Source organism: Carassius carassius, chromosome 22 (assembly GCF_963082965.1).
Source record: "Carassius carassius chromosome 22, fCarCar2.1, whole genome shotgun sequence".
Taxonomy (NCBI): Eukaryota; Metazoa; Chordata; class Actinopteri; order Cypriniformes; family Cyprinidae; genus Carassius; species Carassius carassius.
In genome coordinates, this window is record NC_081776.1 from 1,026,374 (window position 1) to 1,048,919 (window position 22,546).

At 36.1% G+C, this 22,546-nt stretch overlaps 3 protein-coding genes across 4 annotated transcripts; all 3 read right to left on the reverse strand.

Moving 5' to 3' along the window:
• Positions 1-122: 122 nt before the first annotated feature.
• LOC132098632 (diphosphoinositol polyphosphate phosphohydrolase 3-beta-like) lies at positions 123-8,295 on the reverse strand. The gene is made up of 5 exons (XM_059504705.1): positions 7,896-8,295; positions 2,069-2,179; positions 1,902-1,946; positions 1,702-1,789; positions 123-932 (listed from the first exon to the last, which is right to left on the reverse strand). Exons 1-5 carry the CDS (start codon positions 7,989-7,991, stop codon positions 757-759), a joined length of 516 nt encoding a protein of 171 aa, XP_059360688.1. The 5' UTR covers positions 7,992-8,295; the 3' UTR covers positions 123-756.
• A 3,146-nt stretch (positions 8,296-11,441) lies between these two features.
• LOC132098633 (ubiquitin-conjugating enzyme E2 N-like) lies at positions 11,442-19,027 on the reverse strand. Its single transcript, XM_059504706.1, has 4 exons — positions 18,899-19,027; positions 17,592-17,838; positions 16,807-16,947; positions 11,442-12,206 (listed from the first exon to the last, which is right to left on the reverse strand). Exons 1-4 carry the CDS (start codon positions 18,926-18,928, stop codon positions 12,160-12,162), a joined length of 465 nt encoding a protein of 154 aa, XP_059360689.1. The 5' UTR covers positions 18,929-19,027; the 3' UTR covers positions 11,442-12,159.
• A 1,000-nt stretch (positions 19,028-20,027) lies between these two features.
• Positions 20,028-21,246, reverse strand: LOC132099301 (large ribosomal subunit protein mL42-like). Of its 2 annotated transcripts, none has more exons than XM_059505737.1 (5): positions 20,962-21,246; positions 20,746-20,806; positions 20,476-20,560; positions 20,234-20,397; positions 20,028-20,150 (listed from the first exon to the last, which is right to left on the reverse strand). In XM_059505737.1, exons 1-5 carry the CDS (start codon positions 21,038-21,040, stop codon positions 20,105-20,107), a joined length of 435 nt encoding a protein of 144 aa, XP_059361720.1. In that variant the 5' UTR covers positions 21,041-21,246; the 3' UTR covers positions 20,028-20,104. The 2 variants fall into 2 exon arrangements, with proteins under 2 accessions (XP_059361720.1, XP_059361719.1); XM_059505736.1 differs by having other exon boundaries at positions 20,746-20,809; positions 20,962-21,242.
• Between the last annotated feature and the right edge of the window lie 1,300 nt (positions 21,247-22,546).

Sequence of the window (22,546 nt, forward strand, 5' to 3'; positions counted from 1 at the left end):
ACCTGTGCATGTTCTTGACTGGTTCTGTGAGATTCGCCTGTTAGCATTTCTTTCTTTTCTCTGACAAAATTCACAGTTGTGTTCTTGTCACAATCACCTAAAGAAAGACCTCATAGAAAGAGTTAAGAGCAGAAAAGATTAATACGTTTGCACTGTAGTTAAAAACCATCATATATTATTTGTCATCTTCAGTCTTTTAGTGTATCTACAAATGTTTGTTCTTTAATCAAAGCATAAAATGAGGTTACGACCCTCCTGCCCCCCATCTAATTCCCAGAAATCTCATCGACCGGAATCTCTGATGCTTTCAGGAATCCAGTTATCTGGTCAGGAGCAGCAGTGAAGGGGACTTTTAAAGGGTTGTCTGAGTCTTAAAGGGAAGTCTGGGGTCACGACAGTGCTAATGGACTGAATTCAGAAAGGTCAAATGCTGTAAAAGCCTGACATTCCCTACATCACAATCCCAGAATGCCGAGCTCTGCAGGTGAGAGCGATGGAGGAATAATGGAAGTGCACTTCCATGTAACTGGTTTGTAAAGCTGGTCAATTATTATTATTCAGTTACAACAACTAAAACCGACTTCAATCGTGAAATAAATCATTAAGGCGTTCTTCACCACAAATCCCACATGCTTTGGTTTATCCCAAAGGTGCCCATGAGGTGTTGTGAGGGTCATAAAGCTCCAGGAGATGTGTGTCGGAGGTTTATGTAGACAGAGGAGTGTTGATGTGTGTGTGTTGTGCTGTTTGTGTGTCCTATCTGAAGAGCGGTGTGAGGGTGCTGGGAGATGTTTGGGGCAGGAGCAGGTTTCCGTTGGTGGTGGTGGATGTGCGACTGATCCGCAGGCGTCTCAGGTAGTCGGCGTGAACCGGTTTGTGGCTTTGCAGGACCCTGATGGCCTCGTCGACAGGAAACCACTCACGCTTACGGCCTATAGGACAAAAACTGCAGCATGAGCAAAATACACTGACAAATGCATTAGAATCTTCTAAATAAATGTACTGTGGGGTCTTAAATCATTCTTATAACATGGATCATCATCTAGCAATAGAAATATGTAATTAAATATGATAAAATAATGTAATAAAATTAAATTAAAATTAAGGGAGTTTGAGGGTTAATTTTTTTTTTTTGCAATAAAAGATATGGTTTAAATTTATAAATAAAATAGAATTAAAATATTATAATTGAAATTTGGGTGTTCTGGGAAGTTAAAATATATATAGAGATTTCTTTGGAGATTTTCTTATTATCCTTCATATTTTCCCCAAAATAGATATTTTCAATAAAATTTAATAATAAAAAAAAATTAAGTAAGCAGGGAAAGGATGGGAAGGAAGTTTTAAATATGTATGTCCATTTTCTTGCATAGTTTTGAAATAAAGATTGAATTAAAATGAACTGAATAGAATTTTTTGAGAGGGGATGGGAAGGCAGTTTAAAAATACAATATATTTCAATTGCGTTTTTTTTTTTTGGAGATCTTGTTATTCATATTTGTGCAACAAAGATATGGTTTAAATTACATTAAATAAAAAAATCATTAAATTTAACAAATGCAAATAGATGCATTTTCAATTGTGGTCTTAGAAACCAGTGTGTGTGTGTGTGTGTGTGTGTGTGTGATATGCATTCAGTCTGGAAAGACCCCGAGGCCTGAATCCATCACAAAAGCAGCACCCAAACACACACAAACTCACCAATATTGACCGAATCCTCCCAGGCATCCAGTGTCTCTGTGACCGTCAGCACATACACGTACGTCCGGTGTTTCCGGTCCTGGTTCTGCTGTTGTTGAAAAATAAACTCTTTCAGTATGAGGGACTGTAATCGCCTCATCTCACCATACGTCCATTCAGGAGTCTCAACGGTCCAATCAGGAGAGAGAGAAGAGCCTTACCTCAAACACACCTAGCAAACGTCCTAATTTACCCTTCACACCAGCCTGAGGAAGAGACAGAGATAGAGATCAAATCCACAACAGTCATTCATTTAGCCATGAGACTCCCAAAGTCAGGTAAATAACACCCTGACTGCTGGAAATGATGTTAAATGACAATGTGGCACCTCCTCAAAGACCTCCCGTACAGCAGCTCCACACGGCTCCTCCTCCGGCTCCATTCCTCCACCAGGAACGATCCACTGATCCGGGTTTCTACTGCTGCTGACCAACAGCACCTGCAGAAACCAGCACAGAACTGATTCAGTCTCCGAGAACTGTGGGATAGATGGCCAGAATATTTCTGCTTTTAAAGCCTCTGGTCTGTTTAAGTTTCTGTGGTAAGTGCTTTACTGCAAACACACTTTCCATTACTGTGAATTTGTGCAGTTTCTCCATCAAAACACATTAATCTCGGTTTACACTCAATTATTGGGTTTAATGAAACAGAGAAACAATGTCATGATATTTCGACACAAATTTCGTGATCTGAAGGTGAGCACAAAGTCTACTGTATGTGTATGCACCATACTTTTAGAGTCTGGCCCAGCTTTATTTAAAAAATATAATTAAAACTGTAGTTTTAATTTATATGTTGGATTAGTCTATATTTTCATATTTTATAAATATATCTTCTGTTTTCATTTTAATTTTCCTTAAAGTTTCATTATTTTATTTTTTTGTAATTTGTGTCTATATAGTTCTTTTAATTATTGTTCTTCAATTTTGTTATTTTAATGCATTAAGTTGACCTAAATGAAAATGATAATGTTTCGTTGGAATAAAAGCTGGTACAAAGTAAGTTTAAAGTTTTATTTTATTTCAGTAGTTTTTTTTTTCAAGTTTTTTATGGTTTTAGTTTTAGTTAACGGTAATAACCCTGGTCTGACCAACTTTTTAGAAAATAGCAAGAATAAAATACATCATATTAAAGAGCATTAGAAGGTTATACATCACATAAAACATTAATTACAAGACAGCACAAATTAAATAATGTCTGCACTGCTTTCATCTGCTTACTTTACTCTCTGACACGACAAATAACGAATATTAGGTCTTTAGGAATATTATAAATCACTGGAAAATCAGCCATTTCTTTATTTTTAATTAGTTATTATTATTATTTTTTTATATACATTTGACATTTTCATTCTTCAAACCCATTTCAACCTAGTTTCATTATTAATTTGTTTCATGTTTAGTAATTTAATTATGTGCTTTTGCCATTTTTTTTTTTTTTACTTTAAAAAGTTTTACTTCTTTTTAAATATTACTGTTTAGGTTTAATTTATTTTGTATTTCAGTTTTAAGTTGTATTTTATTTTAAAAAATTCCCAGCTAGTAATTTTAGTGCATCTACTTAAACTTATTTCAGTTAGTTCCAAGGCAAGATATCTAATTTTCATTATTCTTTTTAACAAAAACGCTTTTAATGATAATAACCCTACTGTGAGTGACTTTTGACAGATGGACGCAGTGAAAGTGTGATTGTGACGGCACATCTTGCTCTCTGATTGGCTAATCTTCCAGCTGCTGATTGGTCCTCAGGTGTGTCCTGCACTAAGAGGATTGTGGTGGCCGATGTGCCTCATAGCTGACAGTGAGGAACGGGTCACTTGCTCAAAGAGTTTGTGCTACAGAAACCACAAAAGAAAGCTTTCTGTACACAGGATTAGAATATATGTGGCATCTTGACAGTTATTCTGTTTACATGCAGTGCATTTAAAACACAGTCGTTTTTTGAAACACGTTAGTCTAGTTCTGGTTTCCCACAGAAACCAGGGCTGGTCACACATGACCATAAGCTTAACATAGAAAAGAGCTTATTCTCAACCATTCAACCGACAAAGCAACCATGACCTGTGTGTTCCTGTCACTCTGTGATGAAGTACAATACAATACAGTTCAAGAAAAGTGCATGACAATGAAACCTCTTGTACAAACAGATCTGACAATCACTCAAACACAACAAGTAATTTATGGTCCCATAATTCCACCCTGACAAATCTCATGAAAACACATTTGACCCAAATTAAAAACAAGAATAAAAAGGATAAGCTAGAGTTAACCAGTCATTATAGCAAAATAAACTCTGAAATGGTGATCAGGACTCAGAATTGAGGGGCCTTGTTTCTTACTGCATGGCTGTTTACCAAATAAACATCAGTCTGAAATAACGTACCAAAATAAAGAACGTAAATAAACTAGTTGTTCTGGACTGATACACACATATTTACATTTACTTACACACACACACACATACACACATTATGACATTAGACAATTTTATGACAATTAAGTGCATTTTCAAATTACCATTACTCTATGTTTTCTTCTAATTTTCTAATTTTTCTCAATCGGTGATTCTAGTTATTATTCTAACTTTTAACATTAAGAAATCAGCATAAAATGCAGTACAACAAAATCGGTAATGATGTATTAATAATTCAGAATTAAAATAATGCATCATTCAAAGTTTAATATATCATACCTATAATATATCATACATAATAGAATAACAATTATTTACTTTACATCTATCACATTCTTCACCTCTTCGTAGTCTTAAAGAAAACAAATCTGCTTTTTATGATCCATTGATTCGGGATGGACATAATTAAGTCTGACCCAATTTTATTTTGTTCAGAAATTCATCACATTACTGTAGTAAAATGGATGTTGACATGAAGAGGTTCTCAATGACGCATCAAGGATGTATGTAATCAAAACAAAGTGGGTGTAAAACATGAATCATCAGGTGTTTGATTAACATGACGAAATCACAGCCGCTTAAATCCAGCAGTCAGAACCAGAATGATCAAACACTAAAGTATCATGCTGATTAAGATTTAAATGCATTTACCTAACAGATCTGATATCATTTTTGCATGGCTGTCTGTCAAAACAGGATAAACAGGATTATATTTTAAAACTTCATTTTCATTCCACACGACCAGAGTTCTCTGGTTTCTGTGACTTTGACCTAATGTCACCGCAGCAGAGCACTATGGCCTTATTACAAGGACAAACACCCTGGAGCAACCCTGGGGTTAAGCGTCCTGTTTAAGGACACGCTGGTGCATTTGAGTTGAACTAACCAACCTTAACCACTACACCACAAATACACCCAGGCAAGGAAAATCTCACAACATCATCACTTACTAAAAATTCAGGTGACTACAGTGAACTGTACGGTTGAAATAATTCTTGAATGCATATTTTATTTTAGCAGTGGCATGTCACAGTTGTTTAAAATCTGCTGCATGTTTACAATAACTCTGATTCTAGGAAAACAAGACTGTATTTAATAACAAACATTATGCTAAATGGAGGAAGGCAGTGACATTTGTCCTGATTTCCCAGAACTAGTCTCATGTTTAAAAAGGCATGCATCATTGATTCTGTTATTTTCCTGTTTATTACTGTGAAGCTGCTTTGAAACTATCTCTATTTTAATAGCTATTATTTCGTTTTTTTTATTTTATTTATATTCACTTGATTATTTAAGCTTAATTATTTGCAACATCCAAAAAGAAATCTCAGCTATGTTCTTCAAAACCTATGCGTTTCTTCTGTTGAATACAATATCTTGAAGGATGTTTGTAACCAAACAGTTGTCGGTAGCCATTGACTTCCACGGTATTCCGCAGCAACAGTTTGGTGACAAACATCCTTCAAAATATCTTCTTTTGTGTTTAACACAGGAAAGAAGTTCATACAGGTTTGGGAAAATTTGAGGGTGAGTAAATGACAGAATTTTTATTTTTAGGTGAACTGTCCTTTTAAGGTTTCACCAGTGTTTATAATGCAGAAAGACAAGCTTGTCCATGAGTTAATGTTTTCTTAATTTATGCTTACATGAAAGTGCATTGAAAAAGGAATTTCTCAAAAGAAAAGTATAATGATTAATAATCTTTACTTTTACCATTATTGTGCAGCATTAATTAGTATTGCAAGTTTTAGACACCTGTAGCATCTTATGGTCATGCATTTTTGAACAACTGTAAGTTTTTGTATAAGATAAATGGCTAGGGTGATATTTAAATGTCCTAACACGCTCTCGCTGTTGGTGATACCCGCTGGGGAGAGAGACTATAAAGTGCGCTGAATGGCAGGGATTTTGACTCATGCGCTCACTGATCCTCTGCCCCCTACTTACCCTCCGACACAAAGAACAGCCCTTTCAAACGAGTTCCCCTTCATACAGTGCCAGAACTGTTTGTGGAGCTGCTCTGAGATCAGCGGGCATGAGCGAACACGCCACTGTGATGTTTGAGACAACAGAGTGGATATGAAGCAATCCCAGATTTATACTAGCAATCGCTCACGACAACTCAAACAACTCAGATTCCTCTCTTTGGTTACTTGGAAACAAGAAAGCAACAGAATGAATGATTACCAAGAAAGCAGAAACCTCTGACAATGGACACTTAAAGGAATATTCCGACCAAAAATTTTAATTTGTAGAAAATGTGCTCACCCTCAGGCCATCCAAGATGTAGATGAGATTATTTCCTCGTCAGAATTGGATAAATGTAGCATTTCATCACTTGCTCATCCAAATGGATGCTCTGCAGTGAATGGGTGCAGTCAGAATGAGAGTCTTAATGTCTTGAGAAGCCAAAAGCTGTGTGTTTTAAATCACAAGTGCATTTTTAATGTCAAACCATTACTTCTGGCCAAAATACTAGTCCATAATAATGCTTCCTCCAGTGAAAAGTCAATTTCCTGTTGTGTCTCACATCAAATCTACCTACATATTCATTTAGATCGGTTTTGGCAGGTAAACAATGTTTAATCTGTGAACATTTCTTTCCTGATTCAGATAAGATGACTTAAAAAAACTGCTAATGATGGATTTCTTACAAACACATTCAGCTTTTGTCTTCTCCAGATGTTTACTGATGGACTGGAGTGGTGTAGATTAAAGTGATTTTTTTTTTAATCAGCTGTTTAGACTCTCATTCTGACGGCACCCATTCGCTCCAGAGGATCCATTTGGATGAGCAAGTGATGTAATGCTACATTTTAGGCTGATAAGAGATACTCGGCAAATAACCTTCAGAACAAGAAAATCCTAAAGGAGTCGGATACGATAACAATGCTTTTTTTTTTATGTGATTTTTCAAAAGGTGTCACTGGGTGGTATATGCCATTCGATCTATGTCTTTCCATGCGAGTCCTTTGTCAGAAGCAGATGAACCTGGTATACATGCATAAACTGGGGAAGTTTCAGAGAGCTGCAGTCTGACGTGCTTTTATTGCATAACTGGGCTACTTAGGCCCAGTGACCGACAGTCTAAAGTGCCTTAGGTCATAGGTGACGGGACGAACATGTGTGTGCAATGACAAAAACAGACAGATAAAGGTACATGAAAGGTAAAGGAATCCGGTCTTGTAATGGGTTATTATACTTGACTAATGAAGCTCAATGGGATATCTGCCAGTGAGGTGCTGTGTGACACAGATTACATCTCTGGATGAGAATTAAATGAACAGATGTGCTCTAGATTACACTGTGCAGTGATCTGAACAGTGCATGCTGCAAAAACTTCACTTTCTAAGAATTGATCTCACTGACCCAAGAACAACTGATCTCAGATTACCTCCAGCACTCCAGATGTAAACAATCTGGTGTGTCTGCATAGTGCATTATTTGTTTGTGTGTGCACTGTGACTGCAATTTTCCAAGTCATATCACTTTATGGATCTACGTGTCTATCCATGACTAAACACAGCTCTGATGAACAAGATGAAAAATCACAAGACAGCATACTAGAACCTGATTGATGGCTCTTAGGTATGCAGTAAGTTACGCTATATAGGCTACACACTTTCCAAATATATTTATGTTCGTTTATATTCTGACTGGGCTTCAGTAGAAAGTGCGAGAGCGTGTTGATACACCGATTCATCATCCGAGCCTCATGCCCGGTTTAGATGATATCTCCGTACCTCATCCTCCCGTTCGTTCCTGAAGCAGAGACACGCCGCTCGTCGCTTGAATCCTTCCCGGTCGTACGTCCGCGTCTGGTTCGGTTTGAACTTCATGCTGGAATCCCGATTTCAGTGATTTATCCGCCCGGTCAGCGATGCTCCGTCAACGGCCCGATCTCCGTGAGTCACCACCGACGGCGAGAGGCGGACGAGTACCGAGCCTAGGGGGTTGTGTGGGTTTTCAGTCAAATTTAAACCATTCCTCCGCGTTCAGTCCGACTAAATTCGATTCTTTAACGACAAATCAGCATTCCGCTGTCCATTCCCAGGTCTGAATATCTCGTTTCACTCCGGTATATGCGTGCGTGGTGTGCCGGGTGCGAAATTACCAATGCCAGTACGTTTACGGCTTGGTACTTAATATTAATGAGTTAAACCGCCAGCATTGGAAGTTACCATGTAACGTCAGCATATATTATTCAGCCGCGTTAACCATTGGAAGGTAAAGCCTCGACGTCACCACAAACTGATTAATATACATGAGCGAGACCTCGGCCGTGCTTCCGTCAGGCGCATCCGTGAACTGCGCTCGCTCTCGTCCGTTGCCGCATAACTGCATGGCCTTCTGTCACAAATACTGCAGGTAGATATCTTTGAATATTAATTTATAAAAAGTTGTTAAGACAAGACACATACTTTGAGCATAAGATAATTCACGGTAGACGTTATCCATAGACATAAACGTTAAACAGAAATATAAATCAGTTCTGGCAATATTCATAAAACAAGATTCTAAACAAACGTTCTTTCTGTAACGTTAATAAAATGTTCATTTAAAGTTATTCAGCAGTTTTTAATAACCTTCTTAAAATGTTTGCACAAAACATTATTTATAAATTGTTTATAAAAGTTAGTTATATGTTTTTCATATATATATATATATATATATATATATATATATATATATATATATGTATATGTGATGACTCACTTCTTGTTTTAGAACGTTCCGAGAATGTTCAAAAGTAACGTTCCCGAAATGTTTGCATAATGGAAAAACATGAACGTTTGCTTAATGTTTTCTCTAACTTTTGCATAAACAAAGTGAAAAAAACTGTTTAATAAAACCTGGATGTTTTGAGAAGATTCAGGAGAAACGTTATGGGGAAAATGAACAAAACGTTCTTTGAATATATGTTTGTTTGCCGATTATCTACTTGTGTTCTGACAAAATATGTTGATTTTACGAATAAAAAATACATGGATGCAGAAAATGCAGAATGCATATTAAATCAATACTGTGCACCATTTTCATCCAGCTGCATATACAGCAGTGCATTAAAGCATTTAATGTAAATAAATAAATGACCATGGTAATCCCATTTGTAAATTTTTCTGTAATGTAGTACTGTTAATGACAAACTGGAATGCTGGAATTTGGCATACAGATACCGATCTGATTGAATTATGAGCGATGACATTGTTTAACTTTAACAAGAATAGATTTTGACAACATTTCTTTCTGTTATCACTGTGCAAATAAGATGAAGAAACAGTTTGAGAGAGCACTGAGAACAGTCACGAGTCATTTGAGTGAAATCTAGAAGCACTTTTAATGATAAACACTATTTTTCAAGGTAGGTTTAGTTTTAAAATCATTAGTGCAATTGGCAATTTGACTTAGAACCAAAGAGTTACTGGGGTATAGACCTTTAACAACTTGCCCAAAAATATAATCACCAATAAAATTATAGAGAATAATTGTTCTTGGGCGGATTTAGTGACTAAGGTAAGACAGAAATCACCGCACATGCCTGCAGTCGTCATGTCTTAAATGAGTGAATTACAAACATCTGGATAGTGATGCTCTAAAATCTGTTGCCTTAGCTTACAACCTCAACTCAACATTGGCCAAACTTGTTAAGCACATTAATCAGACAACAGCACAATGGAAATAAATTGTTTCCATCGGCTCAACAGATTTTGAGACAGAACAGAGAAGCATGAATCTGTTCATGGCCTTAATGAAATTACATGGATCTGATCAGAGCAACAGCTGCCACACACTCGCTGAACGTGACTTAATTCACAACTATTGAGCTTCATGAGAGATGTTTTGCAGAAACTTCATAATGAATATGTACGTTTACTGGACAGAAATACTCATCTGTCAGTGCTAAATAGTAAATAGTAATCAGTTCCATTCGTGACCATATACAAACACTCTGACATTATTACAAGCTATGCTCTCAAGGTCTATAGAAATGCCGTAATGGTACCCATTTAGACACTGCAGACATAACAAATGGCTAATTATATATGAAAATATATATATGAAAACAGAGACAAGAGACTGTTTGGATTGCTCTCGATGTCCCAATCCTATAAACAGCCTGCAGACACACACAAACATTCAGGACGGAGAAATGTGGAAGTCAGAAATCACTTCAGCTGCTGCTCAGATGGTTATGTAATGTGCCGTTTGGTAGAAAAACCGAGTCATCTGGAACAGAAGATAGATAAGAGACATGACAGACCCAGCATCCTGCAGTTCTCAGACAGCTTGATTCATAAATCCAGCAATGAAGCTCAGTCAGAGGTCTCAGAGGCTCAAATACAGTGAAAGTTTGAGATTTAAAGTCCCATTGAAAGAGAGACAGAACTTCCTTTATACTGTACTGACGAACTTTTAATCTAAACCTTAAATAATTTATTTGAAATGGGATAATGTAATCTGCATTTGTATTTTAAGCTTATATTTTCATAAAATTCAGCAGCTAAGCAGATACCTAATGTTCATTTTTAATTGCAAACCATGTTTGCTCTGAATTGTAAACCACTACAATCGTCCATGTGTTAGAGCATCTACACATTGGTGCCTCTGCCACATAATTCATAATACTGTAACAAGTGTAATTTAATCAACAAATTCTCTTTTATATGGACACATGGTTCAAAGGGGCTTTTCTATTTTATTTGCAGAAGCAAACTTTCACATTAACACACTAGCAAGGAAATAGAGTCCTGTTTTAGCATAATTCATATAGTCGTTAAGATTAATCACCTGCAGGTTTTGTACGCATGTCATATATACTGTGAAATTATTTGACAAACTGTATTTTCTAGCATCTGCTGATAGGTTTCAGGCTATGATCTATGAAAGTTTGTTTCCACCACAGGGTAAAAAAGGGTTAATTCTGACCTTTTTACCTTTCAATTATGAGTCTAGATCTCACAATTATAATTTTTTCTTGCAATTCTGAGAAGTGCAAATAATGAGAAAAGTCAGTATTGTGAGATAAAAATTGCAATCACTTTTTACTAAATGCAAACTTAGAATTCCACAAAAAAAGCAAAATTCCAAGATTGCAAGCTCAAAATTAAAAAGTATCAAAATTCTGAATTCTCAGAAATTTGAGAAAAAAAAAGATTTCAGAATGATAAGAAAATCTATAAACCATTATCTTTTTTAATTCTGTGGCAGTAACAAGCTTCCATAATCAGATTGAAACCTGTAAAGATAAAACAAAACAAAAAACCCAGAAATGAAGAGAACAAACCAAATAACATAACAAAAAATATTTTTACTAAAACTGAACATTTACAGATTTAATTTCCCCAGACAAGTCATACAGATTCCACTTCAGCCGAAACACAAACCTTTACACGCACACGCACACAAGTTTCGCTTGGAATACAACAACATCAGAGCAGGTTCTGGCAATGATATAGACGGGTTCACAACAGGCGTTTAATGAATTGAAGAGTTTCACAGAAAAGAAAATCACATAATTTTGTCCCTGACCGAGAAGCAGCATGTATGCATCCCACATTTACCAGGCCCTCCCTCTACACCCCAACACATAAAAATAAACACCACTGAACCACCCACCTGGATGCAGGGCCTGGAGCCTACAATCAGTTTCCAGTGAAATCCACTGCGCTAATGACTTTAATAGAGACTGTTCTACACATTTGACAGGGTCCAGTGTAGTGACCACACAAGGGATGCTGGGAAACCCCAGGCCATCACCACACCTCATTTCCTGGCCGAACCCAGAAGCAGAGAGATCATACAGTGGAGAAAGCATTAGTTCTGACCAGGGACACACCAACACTCACCCAAAGGGCTGCAGTAGTTGCTTTTGAATCGTATGTTTTTGTTTTGTTTTGTATGTTTTTTGCTTAGTTTTAATTTGTCTGAGAAAGTGTCCTTTAAATGCAAAAGAAGACAGAAGGAGATTGTTCCACTTCTTACACTTGATGCCACCGCTTCCTTCTTCTAAACATCAATGTTGTTGCCGGCATAAAGCCTGGTCCATGTCCGGGCTGAGAGAGAGAAAAAAAACACAAAGACCCTCCAATCAAAAAATGAAAAAAAAAAAAAAAAAAAAAAATCTTAATGGTGCTAAAATCGGATTCATTATTTTTTATTTTGATTTCTGAGTGAAATGTGTGCTGAACCTGTTTTTGTGAGATTTGCAATATTGAAGCCAATTTCCACAGAAAACAAAAATACTGATTAAATAAATTGTAAGTTCTCACAATTGTAACTTTTTTCCCCTTACCATTTGGTACATATATAAATATATCATAATTCTTATTTCTTGTAATTTAAAAAAAAAGTTAGAATTGTATGTATAAACTTGGAATTGCAAGATAATTCTGAGAAAAAGTAATTGCAAGATTAAAAGTTGCAATTCCCTTTTTTATTCTATGGCAGAAAAAAAAAGATGTATTTTAATAAAGATGTAAATTCAAAGTCAGAATCGCACAAGATTTAAGTTACAAAAATGACACACACAAAAAAAGGTTTCATTCTTTTTTCTTTCTTTTGATTTTTGCTAAGGAAAATTGCAACTTTTTCTTTCTCAATTTAGAGTTCATATCACAATTGTGCAGCTGTATTTTCAGCATCATTACAGTCTTCAGATTCACATGATCTTCAGAAATCATTCTAATATGCTGATTTATTATCAATGTTTGAAACTGTTGGAATGCTTAATGTTTTTTTTTGGAACTGGTGATTCTTTTTTTCAGGATTCTTTGATGAATAATAAGTTAAAAAGAAGAGAATTTATTTAAAATTGAAATCTTTTCTAACAATATACACTACTTTTCAAAAGTTTGGGGTCAGTACATTTTTTTTCTTCATTTTTTTTAAAGAAATTTAAAAATCTATTCAGCAAGGATGTGTTAAATTGTTAAGAAGTTATAGAAAAGATTGATATTGTTAGAAAATATTTATATTTTGAATAAATGCTATTCTTTTTAACTTTTTATTCATCAAGGAATCCTGAAAAAGTATAGTGGATTGGACATTTTTTGGGGAAAAAACCGTTTCCAACATTGATAATTCTAATAATAAGTGAAGTGACATTCAGCCAAGTATGGTGACCCATACTCAGAATTTGTGCTCTGCATTTAACCCATCCGAAATGCACACACACAGAGCAGTGAACACACACACACACTGTGAACACACACCCGGAGCAGTGGGCAGCCATTTATGCTGCGGCGCCCGGGGAGCAGTTGGGGGTTCGATGCCTTGCTCAAGGACACCTAAGTCGTGGTATTGAAGGTGGAGAGAGAACTGTACATGCACTCCCCCCACCCACAATTCCTGCCAGCCCGGGACTCGAACTCACAACCTTTCGATTGGGAGTCCGACTCTCTATCCATTAGGCCACGACTTCCCTAAATCAGCATATTAGAATGATTTCTGAAGGATCATGTGACACTGAAGACTGGAGTAATGATGCTGAAAATTCAGCTTTGCACTACATAAATATATTAATATATATATATAATACAGAAATATATTCGGTGTTCATCTTCAGTTCTCTCTTCACATCAGTTCAGTCAGTGTACTGTTTGAGTAAATGAATTACTCCGGGATATTGGTTTGTTTGAACTCAGAGGGAGTGTCAGCCACATTAAAAAAGTTAACAGCTTAAGTCATTTGTGGATTATTGCGTATTAGAGATGCAAACCGTTTAAAACGATTCAGTTCGATTTGGTGAACTGGTTCAAAAAGATTTGGTTACATTGAATGATTCGTTCACGAACCGGATATCACAAACTGCTTTGTTTTGAACTCTCTCACAACAGACACGGAAGAGAAGACAATGCTGAATAAAGTCGTAGTTCTTGCTATTTTTAGACCAAAATGTATTTTCGATAGGGCTGTCACTTTTGTGAAAAAATCATTTTTGATTTTTAAGACATAAGTGTTGATTGAATCGATTGTAAAATCGATTTTCCATGTCTAAAAAAAAGACATTTCCTTTTTCAACATCAAATAATGGACGAACGTAAAGAGAGCGCTGGAAACGCACAAGTCAGCAATATTTCTTATTTATTGGCATGAAGTTTCGTGCAGAATAACAAACAGCAACAGGAGCGCAACATTCTCGAAAAAATATATATGCAGAGGGGGCGGCTGCCAAAACAAAAGAAAAACATCACTGCAGGCTTCAACCCGGCTCCCTTTATGATTTAGGCAATTCAAATCAATTTTCAATGATTCAATCCATTTCAAACAACTGTTCAAAAAATTAAACTTTAAATGGACTTGAGAACAGGCCATGTGTGTTTTTTTATTAAACGTAAACCGACACTAAGGCTAGGCGGCACTAGGCAGACATAATGAAATGTGCAAAAAAGGCTAGGGCCATTACAAATTTATTGGACAGGAAAACAAGTCGATCAACATTTTCGGGGTTCAGAGCAGAGCGTTTTTTATTCACTATATGTCCAGCTGTTGAGAAGATGCGATCTGACCGCACTGCTGTCCCAGGGACACTCAGGTACAGATGCACAAGTTGGGGTTATTACTGCCAATTTTCCACCACAAAAGCCGGTCGCTGTCAGCTTGCAATGGTTCTTTTCATAACTCAGAATCTCCTGTAACTAGATGCGCGAATGAGGCGAATTCGCGTCTACCGCGGCGCGAGACCTCCAGATGCGTATAACGCGTCTTTACATTGACTTAAAGGGTTAGTTCTAGGGCTGGGATAAACGATTATTTTTTAAACGATTAATCTAGCGATTATTTTTTCGATGCATCGATTAATCTAACGATTAATTTTTCCAGACCGATTCGATTTAGATTATCTCCCCATTAATTGACTACTAACAATTTATACATGTTGATTTACATATCTGAATGAAAAAAAACCATGAATTCCTTAACATTGCAATATATGTTTATTGCTCTTAAAATTACAAAATAAAAGACTGACTAAGAATGCATTACTTTGCACTTGTATAGAGATAGCATTCAATAAAACCTTGAAACCTTGAAAACACATAGCTTACTGAAACAAGCTTACTGAACACATAGGGCCTAGCTTACTGAAAAAAGTTCTTCTTTCAGATGAAAATAACAACAACTTGATGTCTAGCATTCAATAAAAAAGTTCACCCAAAATACTTGTTTAGAGCAATTGAAAGAATACAGTAACCAATGTAAACTTGAGGGCTTTAAGCTAATACAGAGAGTGCTTTTCCAAAAAAAAAACAAAAAAACAAAATTAACAGTGGGAGCCAGCAGCCTGTCATGGAGAAAAAAAAATCTCTGAATGCTCCACTTGAAACTTTGGCGTTCCGCCCTTTTTCTATCGTGTCTAATGATTTTGGTTAATATGCACACAGGAGAGAGAGAGCGAGAGAGAGAAAGAGAGAGCGAGAGAGAGAGAGCAAGACAGCGCTCGTGTAGTTTGAAGACTGTGAGTGCGCGCGTGCAGCCGGGGCTCTCTCTCGTACGCTCCCTGTCACTGTCACTCACCGATCAAATAAGGCTTTGACAGCCGCCAAAAAAAAAAGATCAATGCAGAAAAACCCCTGGATTGGTTATATAACTTTGGACAGAATGTTGATCCAGCCATCACGTATATTCAGCGCACATAAGGTAAACGTTTTGCAAACGTTTTTTAGATAAATAAAAACAGGTCGACGAATCGATGCGCAGATTTTGCGTCGACGTCATCGATGACCTCGGCGCGTTGTCCCAGCCCTAGTTAGTTCGCCAAATTTATGTCATTATTAACTTACCCTCATGTTGTTCCAAACCCGTAAGACCTCCGTTTATCTTTGGAACACAGTTTAAGATATTTTAGATTTAGTCCGAGGGCTCTCAGTCCCTCCATTGAAGCTGTGTGTACGGTATACTGTCCATGTCCAGAAAGGTAAGAAAAACATCATCAAAGTAGTTCATGTGACATCAGAGGGTCAGATAGAATTTTTTGAAGCATCGAAAATACATTTTGGTCCAAAAATAGCAAAAACTATGACTTTATTCAGCATTGTCTTCTCTTCCGTGTCTGTTGTGAGAGAGTTCAAAACAAAGCAGTTTGTGATATCCGGTTCGTGAACGAAACATTCGATGTAACCGGATCTTTTTGAACCAGTTCACCAAATCGAACTGAATCGTTTTAAACGGTTTGCATCTCTAATACGCATTAATCCACAAATGACTTAAGCTGTTAACTTTTTTAATGTGGCCGACTCCCTCTGAGTTCAAACAAACCAATATCCCGGAGTAATGCATGCACTCAAACAGTACACTGACTGAACTGCTGTGAAGAGAGAGATGAAGATGAACACCGAGCCGAGTGTGTGTAGCATCTATAAGCAATACGAATGCTTAACTGTCCCAGATGGAATTGCAATGGAATCAAACAAGTGTTTTTTTTTTTTTTTTTACATTTGGAGAGATGTTTAAAACCAGTTTTTTGCTTTACCATTATGGTTTATGGGGTGTAGAATGATGTGGAAAAAAGTAATTTAGAGCAGTTTAACATAAGGCGGCAACATAACAAAACGTGAAAAAAAGGAAGGGGTATGAATTCTTTCACAAGGCACTGTTTATAAACACATGCACATACATGTAATTCTATAGCAATTAGTGCTGATGAGAAGGTCTCACCTGTTTCAATGGCTTGAGCCTCGTTGCTCTTCCACTGTTCAGCGACATCATTAGCCAGCGGATCATCAGGGTTCGGAGCGCTTAGTAAAGCCTGGATAGAGAGCAGCACTGTTCGGATCTGAAGAGCTGGAGACCATTTATCTACAAGAGAGAAAAGATAGACGTTTGACCATTAACCTTAAAAGCCTAGCGCTTCATATTTGATACATAAAGGCCTCTCTAAACGAACAAAACTTTGATGCACACAATTTACTCCATGCATTCTGTCGTCTGACTGATAGTTGAGTTTTTTGGCAAGTAAAAGGTCTTTTAGTATAATTGTACAAATGGCCATTTTTCAAATCTGATCTTCTGGATCTTTTGAGGAACTTTTGATCCTCACAAGCCTCCAAAACATTTATTGGTTCATCTCTCAATCATCACTGGATTATATAATTGGATAATTTAAATCTCATATTACTATTGCATATTGTATATGTTATAACCGTTATAAAGATCTCACTGGTTTACATCACAAGCATCATATAAATACCAGCATCTCCAAAAAAAGATTTTTGCTCAGTTTGAGCCTCTGGATAAAATGTAGCTGTTTTTTTCCTCCATATTCTCATTATTTCAGACTAAATGAGCCATAAAACCCTGATTGATCAAATACGATACAAAACATGAAACATATGCTAATTTAATTTATATGGATTTTGTCTAAAGGTTTAATAAACTGTCCTACCCAAAAAAAAAACCTGACTATTATTTTATATGCCAGGCTTTACAAACACTATGATCACCTTTCAGGATGTCCAGACAGATCCTGCCCAGTTTGTCTACATTAGGATGGTAGATTTTGGTCATGAATCGGACTTTGGGAGCAGCCATGGGATACTCCTCTGGGAGGAACAGCTCCAGTTTGAATGTCCCGCCTTCGAAAGGTGAATCCTGTGGCCCAGCGATCACCACATGGAAATATCGAGCGTTTCCCTCATCAGGCTCTGCTCTGATTCCAGTCACAGGCTCGGCCAACAAGCGCTGCGTCTCCTATTAAAACGTAGACACATTTAAATCACAATGTCAAAGTCATGGGTTTGAAATACGAATGCATGACCTGATCACATGATCACGTTCAAACCCTGAATGCAATGCAAGTCCCTTCAATGTAAATGCAATGATACTGATTAACTTTATTTGGTTTACAGTTGCATGGAAATAAAATGCATTTAGAAAGCACTGATAGCTGCATTGAATACTTTTGATAAAGTCTGTTTCTAAAATGCTTTAAAAAAAGATACAGAGGCATTTAGTAGCAAGCATCATAAATATTCACAAGTGTGTAAGAAATTATCAGTACTTTTTATAGAGATGTTTTTATGCTCACCTTTCACAATTCATGACTCCTGTGCCGTAATCTGAACAATTATTTGATTTAATACCCGTATATTATTGTGTTATAAATCCATTAAATATAAACCAATGCCGAATTGGCACGTGACTGTGCAAGTGAACTGTGATTGGTCTGTTTAGTTGTCAATCAGACGGTCTAAGTGGGCGGTTCTTAGGCAGAAAAAGATGCAGTGTGGATCTGACTTGCTGACAAACAGATTTCTGGTATTGCGAGATTAGACTAATGTACACATAACACAAACAGTGATGCGTCTCTGTGTACTTAAAATTCGCTAACCACATACTTACGACACAAAGTCTTTATAAAAAAATTCAATGTTCAATGCATTTCCTGTTTGCATGCAATCTCTTATTGCACGGAACTGCTTTCACAAGCACATAGTTCTAGTGCTTTCCAGCGCAGTGCACGAGATCCGCATCTGTAAACACGTTCATGTGTCACGCACCCAGAATCTCTCAGCTGACACTTACATTACTGGCTCTGTAATTAACCAGAATGAGATGATGCAGTTGCTCTTTACATGATAGCTTTTGCCATGTATTTGGTGCGCTGTGCGTGTTTGAAAAAGTGAGCGCGCGGGAGCCTCCCTGCTGCAGCGCAAGTACGTGCCGTTTTCTTTCATTTTTAACGCATCGCTTTTGCAGCGTCTTCAAATACCGCAATGAAACGCACAAGAGAAACAATATGGAGTTATACCTTAATAATCCTGCGAGGCAATCCAGCCATCTTGTTTTATTGATGCGGTTTGCGCCGTGGCCCGGTCCCTACTCCTCGCGTTGAGATCGACAGCGCATGCGCGGAAGTCTTCCGGTAAAAAACGTCATCGTCCGCTCCAATAGGTCTTCTGGGAAATGTAGTTTTTCCATTGCTTGTCTACGATTTGTTATTTTGTGTACATTTCGAATTGTTTTACCCCCCCCCCCCCCCCGCCGCCCTTAAAACATTGTACAATCTTATACATACATTCTTATTTGTTTTAATGAATTTGAAATAAATTACTAATCTTTTTTTAATTGTTCATTATGCATTATTATGCATCTGTTATATTAAATCCTTTCCTTCTTGTTTAATACATTTAAATCCATTATTACTTTTGAAACTTTATATCCCTTTTTATTTATTTCCTTTGTTTGCCATCATCGTCTACCCTTTCATTGTTTTTATTTTCTTGTGGAATGTACATTGAAAGGTGCTATATAAATAAAACGTATTATTATTTCTTATCCATGTTAAGATTATTTTAAAATCCTTAGGTATAGCACTTTTAATAACTAGTTTTGACTGAAATGTGCTATATAAATAAGTTTGAATTACCTAAGTTAATTATTTATAAAGTAAAATACATTTTTAAACAAATTTATTCTGACTTTAAAGAAAATGTTGAATGTTTTATTCTACGCTGAGAAAATCAAAGCAATTAAAATTTATATAAATGTTGATCAATATTTGATTTAACAAAAAATGCCAGTAACTTATTTTGAGTTTCAGCATTCAAGGATTAAAAACATTACATTAAAAAGTCAGTATTTCAATTTATATTGTGAATGTTAACATACAAAATATTTTGAATTAGTTTTTACTTTAATTTTGTTGTGTTCTTTTTTTTAACATGGCTACATTGTTTTCTATTAACTCATTTCATTTTTAGTTCATTTAATGCATCAAGTTAAACTAAATGAAAATACTAAGTTGCTTTGGCATCTAGCTGAAATAAAAAAATCTAATTTTTCAGTCAAAACAAAAAATGCATTCCAAATATATTATGGCTTTAGTTCATTCTAATATGATCGACCATTAAGAAATTATAACACACACATCAAACCAATAGCTGAAGGAAGGGTTTATTTAATATGCAGCGGTTCATGTACAAAGAATATTAGAGAGGACAGAAAAAAACCCAGACTATCGATCTTTTGGAGGATTTGGGTTTCTGCGTCTGGAGTGATACCTAAAACAGAAACACAAACTAGTTCATTGACCTGAAACATGGCAGAACATGCTGTTTGTGTAGAGTACACAATGCAAACTCACTGTCCGACGGGGTACCAGCGGTGTTTGGTGGTGTAAAACATCTTACTGAGCTCTTCTATGGTTGGGGCCTGTTTGTTATTTAAAACCTCTTTACCGAGTCTGGCTTTGAGCACCTGCTCGTGCGTCTCTGCATGATCACTGACCGCGTCCGGCCTGACGATCGGCTAAAACAAACAAAACACACTTATGGGCAAAATCTCCACAAATCGAAAGGATATATATTGAGACACCATCATACACACCTGTGTGAGCTCATAGGGAATGTCGACTGTGGGATGGTAACACACTATTGTGTTTCCATCAGATGTCACAGCGATTTCCACATTACTGGAACAGAAACAACACATTTTAGGTATGCATGCAACATAATAACACATTTTAGGTATGCATGCAACATAATAACACTTTATTTGGAATGCTTGAAACGGAGCATACATTAACTGCTGATGCATCATAATATATTACAACTGAACAATTAAGTGTGCATTAATGAATGCACTGGCATCACTAACCTGTTGTCATTAGTGGATAAACCTCTGACTGTAGATTTGTTGTGACATGACAGAAAAGTTCCTGCTAAAATAATAATAATTAAAAAAAACATCCCTCGTTAGTGAGGTCAGAAAGACTTGAGGTTATACAATAATGTGTTTGCAGGAGTAAAATCGCGAATAATCTCAGATTATATATCAACCAAAATGTGAATGTTTTTCATTAAGATAGCTCACCTCGGAGCTGTCTAATATTTCTGCTGGTGTTCGCTCGGTTAAACAGGTTAGCCAGTCTGCTGATGTGACCCGACGCCATGCTGTCCACCGGAAAAGAAACGAAAGACAGCAACGGAAGTTAGGCTCAATTAAGACACTATTTGCATCATTCGCGGTCTATATCATTCCATTAATCCATATGTTTTTAAATATTTCTTGTGTGTTTAGTTTTGTGGCTGTAATCCGAGCTGTCTTGCAATTCGACACAAAATATGCCCTAGTTATTGAATGAAGTTAAACGAGGAATTCCATTTTTTGAACGTAGAGCGCCCTCTAGCGGAAACTTTACAGAAAGTGCGCTACACAAATATCCCTCCGGGTAGGAAACAATATGTGGCCGTTCAGGTCCTAATGATTAATATTTTACAAAATTACTTTATTTGATCGATAAAAAACATAAGAATAGTAAAGACTGGCAAAATAAATATAAAAATAATCATATTTAAATTGTGTTCACTCTCCGTAGCCTAATGGAGACAGAGAAACACAGGTAAAAAAAAAACTGTAGCATATTTATTTTATTTAAATGTTTTGTGAGAATACTATTTAACAATTATATCCAAATAATACCACCACCATAGGGATTGTTTTTCTCATTAGGATAAAATAAAATAATCAATAAAATAAAATGTATGAATTAGGATAAAATAATAAAATCATTAAGCCAAATAGTTTTCACTAACATTTATGAAATAAATGAAATGTATGAATTAGGATAAAATATTAAAATCATTAAGCCATTTAGTTTTCACTATCTGACACTGAAAAATAATATTTGTAAATTGTGGAAAATAAACATAGAAATTCCCGCAGTACTATACGCCACTGGAGGGCAGCGAACCACTGCCATAGGGATTGCTTTATTTATTAGGATAAAATAAAATAATGGATAAAATAAAATTGATGAATTAGGATAAAATAATAAAATCATTAAGCCAATTAGTTTTCACTATCTGACACTGAAAGATAATATTTTTAAATGGTGAAAAATAAACGTACAAATGCCAGCAGTACCGCAATACGCCACGGGAGGGCAGCGAACCACCGCCATAGGGATTGTTTTATTTATTAGGATAAAATAAAATAATGGATAAAATAAAATTGATGAATTAGGATAAAATAATAAAATCATTAAGCCAATTAGTTTTCACTATCTGACACTGAAAGATAATATTTTTAAATGGTGAAAAAAAACGTACAAATGCCAGCAGTACCGCAATACGCCACTGGAGGGCAGCAAACCACCGCCATAGGGATTGTTTTTCTCATTAGGATAAAATAAAACAATGAGTAAAATAAAATTTATGAATTAGGATAAAATAATAAAATCATTAAGCCAAATAGTTTTCACTAACATTTATGAAAGATTATATTTTTAAATGGTGGAAAATAGACATAGAAATTCCCGCAGTACCGCAATACGCCACTGGAGGGCAGCGGACCACTGCCAGAGGGATTGCTTTATTTATTAGGATAAAATAAAATAATGGATAAAATAAAATTTATGAATTAGGATAAAATAATAAAATCATTAAGCCAATTAGTT

Bases quoted from the DNA above. Each gene is read 5' to 3' on its own strand.
- LOC132098632 (XM_059504705.1), bottom strand. From the start codon at position 7,991: ATGAAGTTCAAACCGAACCAGACGCGGACGTACGACCGGGAAGGATTC. The intron at 2,180-7,895 runs GTACGGAGATAT...TGGTTTCTGCAG, and splicing joins GGAACGAACGGGAGGATGAG to GTGCTGTTGGTCAGCAGCAG. The intron at 933-1,701 runs GTGAGTTTGTGT...TTTGTCCTATAG, and splicing joins GGAGGATTCGGTCAATATTG to GCCGTAAGCGTGAGTGGTTT.
- LOC132098633 (XM_059504706.1), bottom strand. From the start codon at position 18,928: ATGGCTGGATTGCCTCGCAGGATTATTAAG. The intron at 17,839-18,898 runs GTATAACTCCAT...ACGTTTTAATAG, and splicing joins TGCCTCGCAGGATTATTAAG to GAGACGCAGCGCTTGTTGGC. The intron at 16,948-17,591 runs GTGATCATAGTG...TCTCTCTTGTAG, and splicing joins CTGTCTGGACATCCTGAAAG to ATAAATGGTCTCCAGCTCTT.
- LOC132099301 (XM_059505736.1), bottom strand. From the start codon at position 21,040: ATGGCGTCGGGTCACATCAGCAGACTGGCTAACCTGTTTAACCGAGCG. The intron at 20,810-20,961 runs GTGAGCTATCTT...TTATTATTTTAG, and splicing joins AAATATTAGACAGCTCCGAG to CAGGAACTTTTCTGTCATGT. The intron at 20,151-20,233 runs GTGAGTTTGCAT...TTTCTGTTTTAG, and splicing joins CGCTGGTACCCCGTCGGACA to GTATCACTCCAGACGCAGAA.